Source organism: Phyllosticta citribraziliensis (genome assembly GCF_038025025.1).
Source record: "Phyllosticta citribraziliensis strain CPC 17464 chromosome Unknown J3D65scaffold_2, whole genome shotgun sequence".
NCBI lineage: Eukaryota > Fungi > Ascomycota > Dothideomycetes > Botryosphaeriales > Phyllostictaceae > Phyllosticta > Phyllosticta citribraziliensis.
In genome coordinates, this window is record NW_027117339.1 from 815827 (window position 1) to 830385 (window position 14559).

Genomic DNA, 14559 nt, shown 5'->3' on the forward strand with positions numbered 1-14559 from the left:
GGAAGGGGATGTGGGCAGATGGACAACCCTGCGGAGGATCTTCGAGCGATGGACCGGGTGAAATGAGTTGCAGCGTCAGTGCAGAGCTGACTGGCAGGGTGAGGCTCTATGGTTGTGGGCGGAAAAGAAGAGACGATGCGTGATGCTGGGCCCCGCAGTTGGCGTGACGCGGGCTCACCAAACGGGCTGACCGGTAGGCTGACGGACAGGGACAGGCTCAAGGCACTTGGCCGCTTACTGCGATGGGATGTGTGTCTGTGGAAAGACGAGATGGAGACGAGAGAGAGAGAGAGAAGATTGAGACGGGCGCCAACGGAAGAGACGAGAGATGGAGGGCAGGTCTGGCCTGGCCATGTGCTTCCCCGCCCCGGCGACCTGAGGTGTGAGAGGGCCGTGAAACTCACCGCTTGCGACTCGGGATTTGTAGGTAGGGTAGGTATGCATGTCGCTCTCTCGCTCACGTTTCTTCTGCGGCCACGGCAAATCACACGGCGCCAGCAACACTTGACCGTTTGATCCACGGCCGTCATCCCGGCTCCGTGGCTGCGTCCCGTGCCGCGCGCTGGACACATGGATCCCTTTGAAAACATATTCCTTGGGGTGGCATTCCACTCGCACGCTGGCGGAGCTGAGTAAGAGTCCATGTCCGGTCGGTCCTGATTGCCAGGCAGTGGTCAGAGTGGGCCGAGTGGTGGCCTCGCCCTCTGGCCTGCATTTCCAGGCCGCTTTTGAAACGGCGCAGCGCAGCGCACCTCTCGCTCTCAGAAGAAGCCTGATCCAATGGCCTGCCTGTCGCAGTATCGCGTCCACGCCGTCGCCAGTTCATCGCCGCGCGCCGCTTCGCATTCCATCGCTTTTGCTCGGGCTTGTCTCTGGATTGAAGAAACGCTGCAGGCGACCAACGGCACGCGCAACCGGTCAATTGTGGAGGTGGCCACGCTCCAAAAATCCAGAAGAATCCGTCAACGAAGCGTCCACGTTAGTGTTACTCCCCGGCCGTGTGTAATCTGTCGTGTCGTGTCGTGTCGCGTCGAGGCACAGTACAGCCATTCGAAAGCGGCGCCCGGCGGCCAGCTGCAGTCCTGCCGCGTGCTGTCTGTCAGTCAGTCAGTCCGTCCATCAGTCGGTCCAACGGCGACAGGGACGTTGTTCCAGACCTTGAGGTTACGGTAGGTTAGAGAAACCTAAGCATCCCCAGGCACGTGATGCTCCGGGTTCCAGTTGGGCGGCGGCCGGGCGGTTTCATCTTGGCCATGACGTCATTGTCGTCAGACGAGACGAAGGAACGAGGCAGGCCATCGCGAAAAGTAGTTTTGCTGCCAAGTCAAGGAAGTCACCTCAACCGCCAATTCTTGTTTACGCTGTTTCCCGTGGTCCAAACTCACGTCCATGCTGCATTTCATATTTTGACGACAGTTTCCTTTGCTGCTGCGTGACCGTTGCTTTCTTGCTACCTACCGTCGCGTCTCCCGTTTTCCTTTTCCCCGTAGAAGCTTCCCTTCGTAATGACCGCTCGCGACGACACGCACACGACTCGACGCGACTTTACACCCCGCTATTCGCCGCACCACCCAATTCCAACAATCTCGAAGTACAGGGAGGAAAAGGCACAGCGTGGAGAAGCTCACAGCGCCCTCGCCGCCGATTCCGAGGAACCCTCCTGGGCCGAGAAGACGGCCACTACCGCCAAAAATTACTGGACTGGCGAGAGCTCCCAGTCAGCCAAAGACGCCGACGACGGCTCCCGGCAACATTATCAGAGCCGAAACAAGAACCATCCGCAACACAGAGACGACCCCGATGCACACGACGACGACGACGACGATCACGACGAATCCACCAACACACTGCATAATTATGACGGGAGCGAAAGCGGTGATGAAGAGGAGGACCATGGCGGTGAGCTCACCGAGGACACGTCAGAGTCCATGGTCTCTGGCCGCACTCCCAAGGAAAAACGGAAGAAGATGAAGCGGAGAACAGAGGATCCTACCGAGCGCACTGTCACGGACCCGGTGACGCATTTGCCTATTACCATTCATGACTTTACCAACAAAGATTTGAAAAACGTTCCCGAAAACGAGGATCCACCCAATTCCACCAAGCGCTGTTCGACCGGGGCTGGGGCCAAGGAGAAGGACCACGACCAGCTGCAGGCCGAAGCCGATGAATCTGAACAATACCACTCCGGCATAGAAGCCATGTTTCCGCCCCCAAGCTTCGAGAACACGCGCAATGAGTTGACCAAGATCTACCAAAATGCAACCACAATTGTGCTGGGTCTGGTAGTGGGGATGCTCCTTGTGGCCCTCACAGCTGCTCGAGTTTCATCTGTAAATCACCAATTTGCCATCTCGACAGCTCTCATCTTCATTTTCGGAACAGGCGTGCTCGCCATCTTAGGAATGCGCTCTTGGATTGAGAACAAAGTAGACGCCGTCTGGAATACCGAAGTGTGGGAAGCCGAGAGACAAAACGGCAAGGCTTTGGCAAAGTCTGAGACTCCAGAGTCCACCCAATGGCTCAACTCGCTGCTGGCAGCAATATGGCCACTGGTCAACCCTGATCTTTTCACCAGTCTGGCAGACACCCTGGAGGTAAGCAAGGCATGAGGGGCTCACAGTCTTAGCTCAAACATCATTTCTTCACAATATCCTTTCTACACAGCACGCTCAAAGACTACGGTCGTTGAAAGGTCAGTACCCTGGTTATCTTGCTAATTCTTGCTAGGATGTCATGCAAGCGTCTCTTCCAAAACTCGTTCGCATGGTGAGCGTGGAGGATCTTGGTCAAGGAAGTGAAGCCATCCGGATCCTAGGCGTTCGTTGGCTGCCAACCGGAGCTGCAGCCATGTCGGTTTCAAACAAAGGCAAGCTCAAAAGGGATGCAGATCCCAAGAATAGCGACAGAACCGTTCCTGGCCAGGGTGAAGTACAGAACAACACCGAAGGCAAGGACCAGGCCGACAAGGAGCAAGACCCAGCAAATTCTCAGGAAAATGAAAACATTGCTGAAGGAATGGAAGCTGAGGAAGGCATGCTTGTCACCGTTATCACTGAAACCAGGATCGGTAGCTGACAGTGTGCTACAGGTGATTTTGTCAATTTAGAGGTAGCCTTTGCTTACAGATCCCGCACTGTCAATAAGGGCATCAAAGACCGAGCTAAGAATGCCCATCTGTACCTTGCTTTTTACCTCCCCGGCAATATCAAGTTTCGTAAGTTATCCGATCGATCAACTCGGCAAAGCTGACAAGCCAAAGCGGTATGGGTCGAACTCGAGGGTTTCGTCGGCACAGTTCGCGCCCGTCTCCAACTCACGCCTGACCCTCCTTTCTTCAGTCTCTGCACCCTAACCTTCCTCGGTCAGCCCAAGGTCGACGTCTCATGCGTTCCTCTCACAAGACGTGGACTTGACATCATGGACATTCCCCTCATATCCAACTTTGTTCAATCGGCGGTCGACGCCGCCATGGCTGAATATGTCGCGCCCAAATCGCTTACTCTGGACCTCAAAGACATGCTGATGGGCGACGACTTCAAGAAGGACACGTCCGCGCGCGGAGTAATTGTGGTCCATATCAAGCGCGCTTTCGGCATCAAAGAGGGCGACTTTGACTTTCTATGGAAAAAGGGCAGCACCGACGGATACATTTCCATCGGCTGGGCCAAATTCAACAAGCCTCTCTGGAGTACTCGCATCATCGAAGCGGACATGGAGCCCTGTTGGGACGAGACAAGCTTTGTTCTCGTTACACCTGACGAGCTCAATGTCGACGAGCGACTGCGAGTACAGCTCTGGGACTCTGACCGAACGACCGCCGACGACGACCTCGGTCGCATCGAAGTTGACATTAAGCAGCTGATGCGTGATCCCCGGAGCAATGGCAAAATGATGGATCGATTGGACGGCTTCCGAGCACTCGAGGCTGGCAAGCGCATGCCTGGAAAACTGGAATGGAGCGTTGGATATTTTTCCAAAACCCGGATTCTGGATTCGCAGCTGGCAGAGCAGACTGCTGACCCAACAATTCGCACGCTTGGAGATCTCAGGAAGCAGGTTGATGATGAAAGCGAGAAGAAACTGCGTGAGGCCAAAAGGGATGAGAGTCTGGAACTTGAGCAGCAGAAAGCTCAAACTCTGAAGGTAAGATTCCACCTTGGTGTCAATGTGTGAGATACTAATCCTGCTTAGGAGCGACAAGACCAACTCATTGTCGCCTCGCGGCCGCCGTCCGAATATCCTTCTGGAATCTTGAGCGTAACAATTCATCAGATAACCGGTTTGGAGCTCGAACGTCTGAACAAACCACCCAACGATTCCAACGACATTGAGGAAGAAGAAAATGGCGAAGATTTGCCATCATCTTACTGCACCATTATCATGAACCACCGCAAGGTTTATCGCACGCGGACCAAACCGAAAAACGCGCAGCCTTTTTTCAATGCAGGTTGCGAACGCTTCATTGGCGACTGGCGAGAGACTGACATTCACATTTCGGTACGAGATGCCCGTGTCCACGAGGACGATCCACTGCTGGGTGTCATCTACCTGCCTTTGAGCAAAGTCCTCGCAAAACGAAGCCAAATCAACGCCTTCTTTCCTCTCGCTGGCGGGATAGGGTATGGCAGAGCACGCATATCCATGGTGTTTCGTGCTATCAAGCTGCAAGCGCCACGTCCAGCATTGGGTTGGGACTATGGAACGCTCCTGGTGGCGCCCCAAACTGTCTCTACTCACCTCCCCGAAGATTACAAACACCATCGGTTGAAACTGCGCGTCCCATTCGGAAGCAGCAAAATGCATCCAACTTCTAGTCCCATCGAAGCGCCAGATTCTGAATTTGCCGCCTCGTCACAACCGAAAGCATCCATTCCAACTGACAACTCGCACGACCCCCTGACGTTCAGAACCCACGGCAGCAGACCTCTCTCTCTACCTGTTGCTCGCCGCCACCGCACTCCTCTCACGATCACTCTTCGTCCCCGCTCGACCCATCTTCACTCACTCTCGCACGCCCTCAGTTCATCGTCCAAGGCAGAAAACTTTGTCTTTGGCGTCACATATCTGAAGGATATTGCCGACAATGAAGACGCCGACGTGCGGATCGGCGTCTACGGCGGGCGGGACGCAGAAAAAGTCTACGAGCGCGTCAAAAAGAATGTCTGCGACATTGACGAGATGCTGCGCACAGGACGTGTCAGCGGCGACGGCATCGAAAAAGAAGCAGAAGACGAAAGCGGCAATGACGGCAAATCCGGCGAAGACGATGGGGGCCGAGTCCCGCGTCTCACGAAGATGGGCGAGATTGTCTTGACGCTGCGCTTCGTTCCGGGCCTCAGCCGCGCGCACCGCAGCCTCGCCAGGCGCGACGTTGACGTCGCACACGTCATGCAGGTGCTGGAGGCGGTGGATGATTGCGACGGTGCGACGGTCGAGGCGGTGCAGGGTAACGTAGGAGCGGGCATCGCGACACCGAGTACCACTACGATGAACAGCAGAAGCAGCTCTGAGACCAGCGCCGGCGACGAAGATGACAGTCGAGGCTTGAGCAGAGGCGAACAAGTTGGATTGTCGGACGGTAAGCGGGACGCCGCTTCGGACGACGATCTCGATCTTGATAGCCTTACGCCCACAGCGCTCTCCGCCGAGAAAGGTGTCGCCTTCAACGACGCGCCCTCGCTCGTCCGCTCCGACTCCTCCTACAGCACAGGCTCAACATCGTCCTCGACGAACCTCAGCACCGATGGCCACCGCGGTCTCGGCGCCGCCGCCAAAGAGTACAAGCGCACGCGCAATAGCCAGCACCGGCGGCATAGAGGCCTTATGCAGTGGAAGGGCCCGCGCACCGTCAAGTGGTTGGGACATAAAGTTGAACATGGCGGGATGAAGGTCAAGGGCGCGCTAGGACGGAGGGAAAAGGGCAGGGGGATCGAGAGTGAGGCGTGAGATTCCGGCGTGTAAAGAATATTTTCTGCACGTATGGTGTGTAGTGTCTATACAGCTGTGCGGCCCACCGGTACTTACTTCCCACTCCTTGAGGGCAGATACCCAAACACTCCGTATCGACGAACTTTGGCACAACATCATCATGCCACGACACACCGACCCATCTCGAAAATCGAGACACCGCCACGACCGCTCCAACCGACAAACGCTTATCACCAACTCAAAACACCATCGCCCATCAAGATTATTACCCTATCTGGCCTCCATCGCCGCCAGCGACGCCCTTGACCGATGCCACCACCGTGTCGTCATGCGCCATCTCATTTCCCCCACAACTCTCGAACCCTCGCCATGTCCCAAGAGGGTAGCAACAGCCGCCGCAGCGACGAATGTCTGCGTCCCCGGTCCAAATCATGAACCTTATACAGTATGGCGTCTGCCGCCACTCCCGCGCCATTGCGGCAAAAGAGCTGCAGTGGTTCCTGACAAGGCTGCTGCGGGTTGAAGATACACCGAAAGAACGCACACGAACCTGCCCTGGGCGTTTTCTGGAAAGCTTTCAAGCTCCCGCGCAAAGCCGCCGTCTGGCCGTCCATCCCGCTCGGTACCCGCGCCGGACCCGGACTGTTTCCGTCTCCGGCTGTCCCCTGGCATCCACTTATACCCCTGGAGTTCTGAGCAAGCAAGGGAAGTCGTGAAGTCTGTCGCGGGCAGCCACACAGTCAGTCAATCACATCACCTGCAGCCCTGTCTGTTCTGCCCAGCCCTAAAGCGGCAGCGGCAGCGGCAACGGCAGCACGACTCAAGGAACACGCCACCGCAATTCAAACAAGCTTTTTCCTCGCCCGTTCCCGGCAAGTAACGACGTTTGCGAAGTACGAAAAGAAGAAGAAGAAGAAAAAAAAGGGGGGGTTTCCTTGGGAAAATGCCAAAAATAACGATGCCTAGGCGCCTAGACGCCTTGTCGCCTGCCTACCTAGGTACCTACAGTAAGGAAGCTACAGAACACATTCAGTCAGCATACATACCTCCTCGCTTCCTTTGGTTTGACTTTGGTGCCTGAGCCTGGCTGAGTCCGCACCCCATATCCTGGGCGAGATTATTACGTCGTACCGGCGGACTGGAGTGAGACAAGAATAGTAGGTGCCTCAGTCTCGATGATGATGATGACGACGCCGCTCGTGCTCGCGCCTGGATTGTCTGCCTGGATCGCAGAGTCAGGAACTCGCAGGATAGGCGAAAAGAGTAAGGACAGGCGCCACGACGTTGCAGAGTGAAGTCACTGCGTGTCCAGACCTGCTTCGAGTGGCGATAGGAAAGGCTTATGCATCTGGATCAATGTACGATGATGAAGAGATGTCGCCGCCGCAACCAAGCAGTCGATCAACCAACCTGGACCAGGCAGTAGAATACGAGTGCGAGGCCGAGTACCTACGCAACGACAGGATTCGATGCCAGCAGGGCAGGTGATAGGCAAGACCAGGCACGCGTCCATGTAGACGCTCAAAAAATATGCGTCAGGCAGGCCACCACCACACCACAGTGGCGGGCACGCCATCCTGACAAACCGAGACTGCTTCGGGGTGCGCGTGTCTTGTCAGCATGCGCGAAGGCAAAAGGGCAAGCTTGCGAATGTGAGCGTGACGTGCAGGCATACATGCATGCATGTGCCGTGAGCAGAGAGTTGACGCGAGTCTGTTTGCGATCTTGGCTCGTCGTGTGTATGGCTGGAGACGTGCATGGGGCCAGCCTTGTTTGCCCCCCAGCTTGTGGGGTGGTGGTGATGTGCAGGTGAGGAACGAGACGTGATGATGCTTTGGTGGTGGAAACGTTTGGAGTGGTGCGCAGCTGGATGACGTGTCGGGCTGGCGAAGACTTGAGGGTGGATGGGACAAGAGCTTGGGATTCATCATCGCTTCCACTGTGTTCGCATCGCTGGTGATCCTGGGCCACTTTGACTTCCTTCAATCCAGGTGAGCACATTTCCGAATCAGACTTCGGACCAGGCACGCACGTCTTTCGTCCTGCTACGGCTCTCACCTCGGCCGGCTCTTTCTGACGCCAGGACCAGTCTAGTCCAGTCCCGTCATGTCTGCGCACGCGTTTCGTTCTGTCACTTAGTCTCGGCATGGTCAGACGACGGCCTTGTCGCTCATCACTCCATCAACAGAGAGCAAGCCATGTTTCTGGGCCAGTCTAGAAGCAACAACAGACACCGGATACTAACTGCTCGGGTTCGGGCACAGGCTAGAACGGAGCGAGAAAGAAAGTAATCGGAACGACCAGATTGCGAGGAGCGACGCTGCTAGCCGCAAATCCTCGACACGCGGTCGTCGCACCTGTCGGGTCGAGGTTGAAGGGGACTTCTGGAAGGCTGTGTGGAAGACGGGCGGCTAAAGACGTGTTGCGCATAATTCGTGCTCGTGTTGTTCTTGAATCCACGTGGCTGTAGCGTGCGGGAGGAACTTGGTCTGCATTTGCTTCTGTACATCTCGCTTGGTGTTGATACTTCTGTTCTTCTCATCTCGTTTGCTTTTTTTGGGCTCGTACAGAGCTCCAACCGGATAATCTGATCGATATGCTTCTGTTTTCTGCCTGGCCTGGCAGGACGCGCACCTCGATCCAAGATGCTGAGAGTCGGCATCTTCAACACGTCTGGTCCCTCCCAAACCGCGTGCAGACACGAGCCGCGGTGTCCAGGGATAGTGCTGACTGTCAAACCGCGAGCGCGTGGTCCGCTGTCACCAAGTACCCAGCAGGTATTGACCAAGAGCCACGATGATTGAGTAGGTTTGAGAGGTAAAGAGAAAGAGGTGGAATTATTGCGGACAAGGTTGACGCCAGGCAGATATTAGCTGTGGCAGGCATCAGGCGCTGAGGGGGGGATGGATGGCCCCAGGCGTGTAATTCCGGACTCGCGGCTATCTTGTTTGGGACGGCGCGGCCCGAGCTAACCCGAAGTGGCAGGTATGCGGTTGGGAGACCAAGCCTAGTGAGACGAGAGACCATCGTGAGGATGGTTTGAACTGCGCTGATCATCGATGTTTTTGAAAGAAGACTTTCTCAGGATAACCTCAACCTGTTTCCATACCGTATCGACAGTAAGAAAAGACAATCTTCATTACTCTATCCGCCATCCGCTGCATCTCTACTCGCCACCTAGGTCCGCCGAGCCTTTTCGCGTCCTGCTTCACACCACTCGGAGCGCAATTATGCATGCCAACAACTCCTGGGCCCAAAAAAACGACGCCTTCGTTTCAGGAACGCGCTTCTTTTTGGGTGCCAAATTCCGAACGCAGGAAACGTGCGGAACACTGTGCTCCGTATTGTTTGGCCCCGGAACCGTCCGGCTAAGGCAGTGCACGATAGCTTAACACTGTTAGGCTCGGGATTCGCGAAGCGAGGATGCCAGGCGTAGGGCAACGAGGCTCTGGCGGACGCGGACCCTGGGGATCGAATTTCGATAGGGGCTGTGAGGCTCGACGGCGGAGTGGAGGTGAGGGTATTTAGAACGCGGTGGCGCCATCTCTTTCACTACAAGTCCTTTACTTTCCGAACAAGACTCTTTCGCAAGCCAACAACAACGACAATGCGAACGGTAACTTTTCTTGTTTACGCGCTGTTTGCGCTCTTTGCGGCTGCCAACGAATACAGCGATGACGACTACGGCAAGGACGTGAATAAGTACTATCCACAAGATCAACCGGTGGGAACATATAAAGACGGTGTCTTCATCATTTCCTCAAAGGTAGGTTTTAATGATTCCTTGGTTTATTGGAATTCGAACGGAGCAGTGATGAAGATCTCGAACCACGCTAACGACTCAAAAGTGTACAAGGAGCTGCGCTTCGGATTGCAAAGACGCAAAGATCCTCGAAGACAAAGCTGGTGTTGGCTCTCGTTTCGCAGAACGTCTGGCCAAGGTCCTCGTCGGTGAATGCACCCACAGTGATACCTCCAAGGGTTGCGGCTGTCGTGTAAGTTCCCATTTGTCCTACTCCTGCGAATACCATCACTGACTCTTGCAGGTTCCGGATGACGATTCTTGCGCCAAGGTCTACACTTGCGCCGAAGTCGAGGAGGACCCAAGTAGCGGCAGTAGCAGCAGCAAAAACCACGCCAAGTGCCGGCCAAAGCCCGTCCTCTCGCCCTCGGACTACGACCGCCCGTGCAAATGCCCGAAGACTTGCGAAGCCAGCGTGGAGCCTGGCCGGACTAGACTTCTTGTGCCAGACCGTACCCGTTTAAGCAATCCAAATGACATCGTGTCGTTTCGCACACGGCTTATGCAGAAGGAGGGTATTCAGCCGGGCCAGACAGACCCCAACGCCGCGCAATTGGACCGCACGCGGCTCATGTCGGTTGACGAGTGCCAGGACAAGGACAAGCAGAACTGTGGTTGAGGGACAGCTGGGACGTGGAGGGAGATGGTTTTGCAGAGGTCATGAATATGGCGGGGCTCTTCTTGATCGGTGTTTTGGTGGCGCCATGGTTGGCGGCAGCCAGGAAAACACCTGGCACCAACGTCTGGAGGGTTGAGGAACATGGTTGGTTTCTGCTATCAAGTTTCGCCATTTGGTCAATCCTTAACGATAATGATCAATTCGACCCGTACTTTTGACCTTTTTGTCTGGATGATGAGACGGAGTTATCTGTACGCACAGTGACTGTATCAATGATGGGTGTCCTTGGAAACACTATCCTACCGTGAGCTACTTATCGTCGGAGTTTGATGCAACGCCATAGCTCGCCGTTGCCGGTGTGCAGCATATTGGACAACAAGACTTAGTCCACTGCTCAGGCCATTGCGACTTCGCGCAGTCCGGCTGTTGAATCAGCTGCCACTCCCACAGATGGCTTGGCAGCTGAAGCAGGCGTAGCAGTCTTGCGTCCTCACTCCTTCGTCACCTGTCAATCGCTCCAATCTTCGCCACAATGTGCTGATACTCGAAATAGTCGGTTTCCAGTCCTGGCAGCGTTGCTACGCGAACATCAAACAAGGAGCATCCATCTTGTAACAAACAGAAGCCACAAAAATAGAAGTCTGTCGGACGCTGAAACTATGAGGGCCGATTGCAAGGTGTGATTAAAATAAATTCTCCGCATAAGGTTCAATGACGCCGTTGAAAAGTCAAATCTTTGGCCAGTTCGGACCCCGGTTTTGGAACGGCGGAGCCTCAGGCAACAGGGTCCAATCTCGTAAAATACGAGCCGTTAGGACGTTTTTTTGGGGTGTGTTGCGACGCGCTGCTTCGCTGACTTTGGCGACAATGTCCGAGACCAGGGAACTGGATTCGTACGCAGAATGACGGCACGAGTGCGCGGACACGATTACTCGCCATCCCATTCTATCCATCGATCAGCACGAACTTTAGCTCCTTCTTCCAATCTATGTCGGAGACGGACGTCCGAGAGCCTTTACAACCCGTTGACGAGCTGAGACAGGTAGAATCTACGATCTCTCAATCAGCTCCAGATACTGGCCAACGACATCTCGGACAACGGAATCCATCCCCTTGAACTCGATCCCAAAGGCTCTCCGCGCCTTGTTAGGCAAAAACCTCACTTTCTTCGTCTTGCACTGCCCGTGGCACGTGAGTAATCCCTCGTCAACCTCTTTCGGGAAAAGCCTTCTCGTCCACATCGGAACATCATTCCAGACCGGATCCATGCTCAGCAAAAATGTCTCGCCGCCGGGAATCTTGGTCCGATCCAGCGCCATGAGATGGCAGTCTACCACATCGTCGACGTGCACGCCGGATGAGATCTCAGCATCGGAGAGCAGTGGCGCCGCACCCATGCGCTTCTTGGGCACGACCATTCCAAGAACCAGCGCGTTGCTTTTGCTTAGCAAGTCTTCGACACTTGTCGCTGCCTCGTGCCGCCCAAAGACATACGTAGGCGCCACATTCACCAGGTCGAATTCGAGACATTCAGCGCCGCCATGCTCCTCCATCCACCGCTTGCTCCTCTGGAATGCCGCCGTCTTGCTGCCCACGTAGGCCGTCATGACATCCGGAATTGGTTGCCCCAGATCGGCATAGACGTCGTCGTTGGCGTCTTCTTCTGTCTTGTTCAATGTCGTTTCTTGATCCGCTCCGAGAAGTTCGCTGGGCGACACGAAGGCGGCGGCCGATGAGGTGCAGACGACGCGCTTGACGGAGCCGCTGTTTTTGGCAGCGGAGAGTATGTTGAGCGTGAAGTTGACGGCTGGCTTTACGACGGCGTCGTACAGCTGCTCTGGTTCTATCGGCTGGAATGGCAGCGGTGACGCGACGTGTATGATGTACTCAGCACCCGTGGCCGCCGCATCAAGAGCACCGGGAGCTTGTGGATCCGGAACCACACAGAAAGAGAATTGCGACGACTTGTTGAGAGAGAAGAGGGCTGACGAGGTCCGTAGCCGTTCCGCTTCGTTTTCGCTGTACACTATGATGCGGACATGGTGGCCGGTTTTGAGGGCTTTGAGTAGGATTGCGAAGCCGACAAACCCTGTGGCTCCCGTGAGAAGAATCGTCCCTGACATGGTGAGCTCGTGGGGAGGAAGACGGGAAAGGGGCCAGGCGCTTGTTTAAAGCGTCTGCGAGTAGGTGGGGCCAACTGGGTCCATTCCAATATTGGCAATTGCTTCGCCAATTCGAGATGGCGTAGATCAATGACAGTTGTGGTGGCAGCGGTAGCTCTTCACTGTGCCGCTTTGACGTGTACTTCATAGCGCGATCGTGTCCTGTCTCGAAGCCACAAGCATTTCACCAACCAAGAGTTGATCAGGGGAAAAGTCCAAGGTCCTCAAGCCTCGTTTCTTTGCTGATCGCCAACCATCAAAATATCTGAGGTGCAGACAGACCTGCAAAGCCAGAGGAGCTGAACTAGGATCCGAGATGCAAATGAACACACGGCCCTTCTGCGGCCAAACTCAAGTTCCTTTGATTGGTCTAGAACAGACCAAAACAAAGCACTTTGGTGCAGTTCAAAAACACTCAAAAGACAAGCAAACGGAAGTGTTTGTAGACCAGCGACGTATGGAGCAGATTCGAGTGGTCGAGCAGTTCCTGGCCAAAGACCTTTCAGGCAGTTTCACGCCCTACTCAAGACGCTTTTCACTCCATAACATCTTCTGCGCATCAGCTCCAAGAGCCAACTCCATCCGCTCATCACAAAAAGGGAGCGGGTCTCTCCAATACCACCTCTCGCCGCTGCATTCGACCGCCCTCCCGAACATCTCGCCCACCTTGACTTCCTTCCCAATCGAATCGACAACTGGCCTTTCCAGGTCGGTGCCGCAGTCGACAATCCGAAGCACGGCGTTGGCGACGCACGAGACGGGCGTCCACGTCTCGGGTCTGATGTCAACCTGGTCCCATTCTTTGGCTGAGAGGAGCGATGTCGGTACCACGCCAGGGCACATTGCGTTGACGCGGATGTTGTGGGAGGCGTGCAGACGGGGTGCGATGGAGCGCGCGAGACCGAGGACGCCATCTAGCAAAGAATCGTGTTCTAGCGAGATTTTTGAGTAGCAGAGTTGTGCTCTCTCAGGGGGTTCTTCAAGGGGTCAAAGACAGACTCGACTTACGCTTCGCAGACGTATACACTGGCGCCAAAGCGCTAGGATAAATGCCAGCAGCACTACTCGTGAGCACCAAGTCACCACCCTCTTGCTTCCTAATCATATAGTGGGCTGCCAGAAAGACGGTATACAAGACGCTCTTCAAATTAACGTCCAGCACTTTCATAGCGCCTTCGGGAAAGGAAGGGGGCGGTGCATCTCCTTCTCCCTCAGCATCCATTTGCTTCGTGGCCGCATCTATGAAGTTGAGGCGCTCGACGATGCCTGCGTTGCCGAAGACGAAGTCAAGACGCCCCTCAGAAGCGAAGATGGCGGCAAACACTATGGACAGTGCGCTGTAGTCTGAGACGTCGGCATGGTGGAATTTTGCGCATGGCAGGGAAGCTGCGGCTGCAGCGCCGGCTGATGGGTTCATGTCGACGATGTGGATATGCCAGGGTGGTGTGGTGCGTTCGGAGAGGAGAGTAGCGACGGCGAGGCCAATTCCGCTGGCTGGTTAGATTTACAAGTGTGAGCAAGATGTATGTCCTAGTAGAGGAGGACTGAACAAACCTCCACCGGTGATGAGAGCGACTTTCGCCATGCTTGACTGGGAGGTTCGATTGGAAAAGTGTTTGGCAACTGAGTTGGGCAATTTTTCTGTTCTTTGGCCGTATCTCCATTTTAACTTACATTTAAATAATGTCCAAAGCGTCCGACACATCCCCAGTCATCTGCTTTCAGAAGCCCTAAATGATGTCAGGATAAGCAGCCACGCAGCTAGAAGCAAAAAATCGCATCTTGGGGTTTGCAAGAAAAGCCAAGACCACGGCTGCGGCGAAACATGGAGGTGAATAAAATGCGGTGCAACTCACTGGTCTCAAACCAGCCTTGGGGTACACAGACGACCCATTTTTCGGCAGCCTTCCAATCAAAAGCAATACCCGTTTGGAAATTTGGGTGAAGAGAAGCCAAGGCTGTGGTTATCTGCACTTCAGCTGGACTGTTCTGCCCCCTACACTTCAGAAAAAGCAGAAGTATCAAGTATGGGGAACTTCGACCGG

The 14559-nt window shown here is 55.0% G+C and overlaps 5 protein-coding genes across 5 annotated transcripts; 2 read left to right on the forward strand and 3 right to left on the reverse strand.

Moving 5' to 3' along the window:
- The first annotated feature begins 1306 nt into the window (after positions 1–1306).
- On the forward strand, positions 1307–6144 carry J3D65DRAFT_206229 (meiotically up-regulated gene 190 protein). The gene is made up of 6 exons (XM_066794449.1): positions 1307–2597; positions 2731–3034; positions 3092–3217; positions 3263–4146; positions 4195–5581; positions 5639–6144. Exons 1-6 carry the CDS (start codon positions 1506–1508, stop codon positions 5947–5949), a joined length of 4104 nt encoding a protein of 1367 aa, XP_066658507.1. The 5' UTR covers positions 1307–1505; the 3' UTR covers positions 5950–6144.
- Positions 6145–7049: 905 nt separating this feature from the next.
- Positions 7050–8166, reverse strand: J3D65DRAFT_206251 (uncharacterized protein). The gene has a single exon (XM_066794451.1). It carries the CDS (start codon positions 8077–8079, stop codon positions 7453–7455), a length of 627 nt encoding a protein of 208 aa, XP_066658508.1. The 5' UTR covers positions 8080–8166; the 3' UTR covers positions 7050–7452.
- A 1265-nt stretch (positions 8167–9431) lies between these two features.
- J3D65DRAFT_206234 (uncharacterized protein) lies at positions 9432–10444 on the forward strand. The gene is made up of 3 exons (XM_066794450.1): positions 9432–9697; positions 9780–9926; positions 9978–10444. The coding sequence occupies exons 1-3, from the start codon at positions 9539–9541 to the stop codon at positions 10350–10352; spliced, it is 681 nt and encodes a 226-aa protein (XP_066658509.1). The 5' UTR covers positions 9432–9538; the 3' UTR covers positions 10353–10444.
- Positions 10445–11329: 885 nt separating this feature from the next.
- On the reverse strand, positions 11330–12620 carry J3D65DRAFT_690000 (uncharacterized protein). Its single transcript, XM_066803902.1, has one exon. It carries the CDS (start codon positions 12473–12475, stop codon positions 11402–11404), a length of 1074 nt encoding a protein of 357 aa, XP_066658510.1. The 5' UTR covers positions 12476–12620; the 3' UTR covers positions 11330–11401.
- An 8-nt stretch (positions 12621–12628) lies between these two features.
- J3D65DRAFT_565471 (uncharacterized protein) lies at positions 12629–14153 on the reverse strand. Its single transcript, XM_066797597.1, has 3 exons — positions 14069–14153; positions 13523–14008; positions 12629–13428 (listed from the first exon to the last, which is right to left on the reverse strand). Exons 1-3 carry the CDS (start codon positions 14097–14099, stop codon positions 13034–13036), a joined length of 912 nt encoding a protein of 303 aa, XP_066658511.1. The 5' UTR covers positions 14100–14153; the 3' UTR covers positions 12629–13033.
- Between the last annotated feature and the right edge of the window lie 406 nt (positions 14154–14559).

What these genes read in the sequence shown, in the direction of transcription:
- J3D65DRAFT_206229 (XM_066794449.1), top strand. Translation starts at nt 1,506, where the DNA reads ATGACCGCTCGCGACGACACGCACACGACTCGACGCGACTTTACACCC. An exon ending in GTCTGGCAGACACCCTGGAG is followed by an intron (nt 2,598 to 2,730) that starts GTAAGCAAGGCA and finishes AATTCTTGCTAG; the next exon opens with GATGTCATGCAAGCGTCTCT. An exon ending in CCCCGGCAATATCAAGTTTC is followed by an intron (nt 3,218 to 3,262) that starts GTAAGTTATCCG and finishes GACAAGCCAAAG; the next exon opens with CGGTATGGGTCGAACTCGAG.
- J3D65DRAFT_206251 (XM_066794451.1), bottom strand. Translation starts at nt 8,079, where the DNA reads ATGCCGAGACTAAGTGACAGAACGAAACGCGTGCGCAGACATGACGGG.
- J3D65DRAFT_565471 (XM_066797597.1), bottom strand. Translation starts at nt 14,099, where the DNA reads ATGGCGAAAGTCGCTCTCATCACCGGTGGAG. An exon ending in CGCTCTCATCACCGGTGGAG is followed by an intron (nt 14,009 to 14,068) that starts GTTTGTTCAGTC and finishes AAATCTAACCAG; the next exon opens with CCAGCGGAATTGGCCTCGCC. An exon ending in AGTGTATACGTCTGCGAAGC is followed by an intron (nt 13,429 to 13,522) that starts GTAAGTCGAGTC and finishes ATTCTTTGCTAG; the next exon opens with ATGGCGTCCTCGGTCTCGCG.
- J3D65DRAFT_206234 (XM_066794450.1), top strand. Translation starts at nt 9,539, where the DNA reads ATGCGAACGGTAACTTTTCTTGTTTACGCGCTGTTTGCGCTCTTTGCG. An exon ending in TCTTCATCATTTCCTCAAAG is followed by an intron (nt 9,698 to 9,779) that starts GTAGGTTTTAAT and finishes ACGACTCAAAAG; the next exon opens with TGTACAAGGAGCTGCGCTTC. An exon ending in CCAAGGGTTGCGGCTGTCGT is followed by an intron (nt 9,927 to 9,977) that starts GTAAGTTCCCAT and finishes TGACTCTTGCAG; the next exon opens with GTTCCGGATGACGATTCTTG.
- J3D65DRAFT_690000 (XM_066803902.1), bottom strand. Translation starts at nt 12,475, where the DNA reads ATGTCAGGGACGATTCTTCTCACGGGAGCCACAGGGTTTGTCGGCTTC.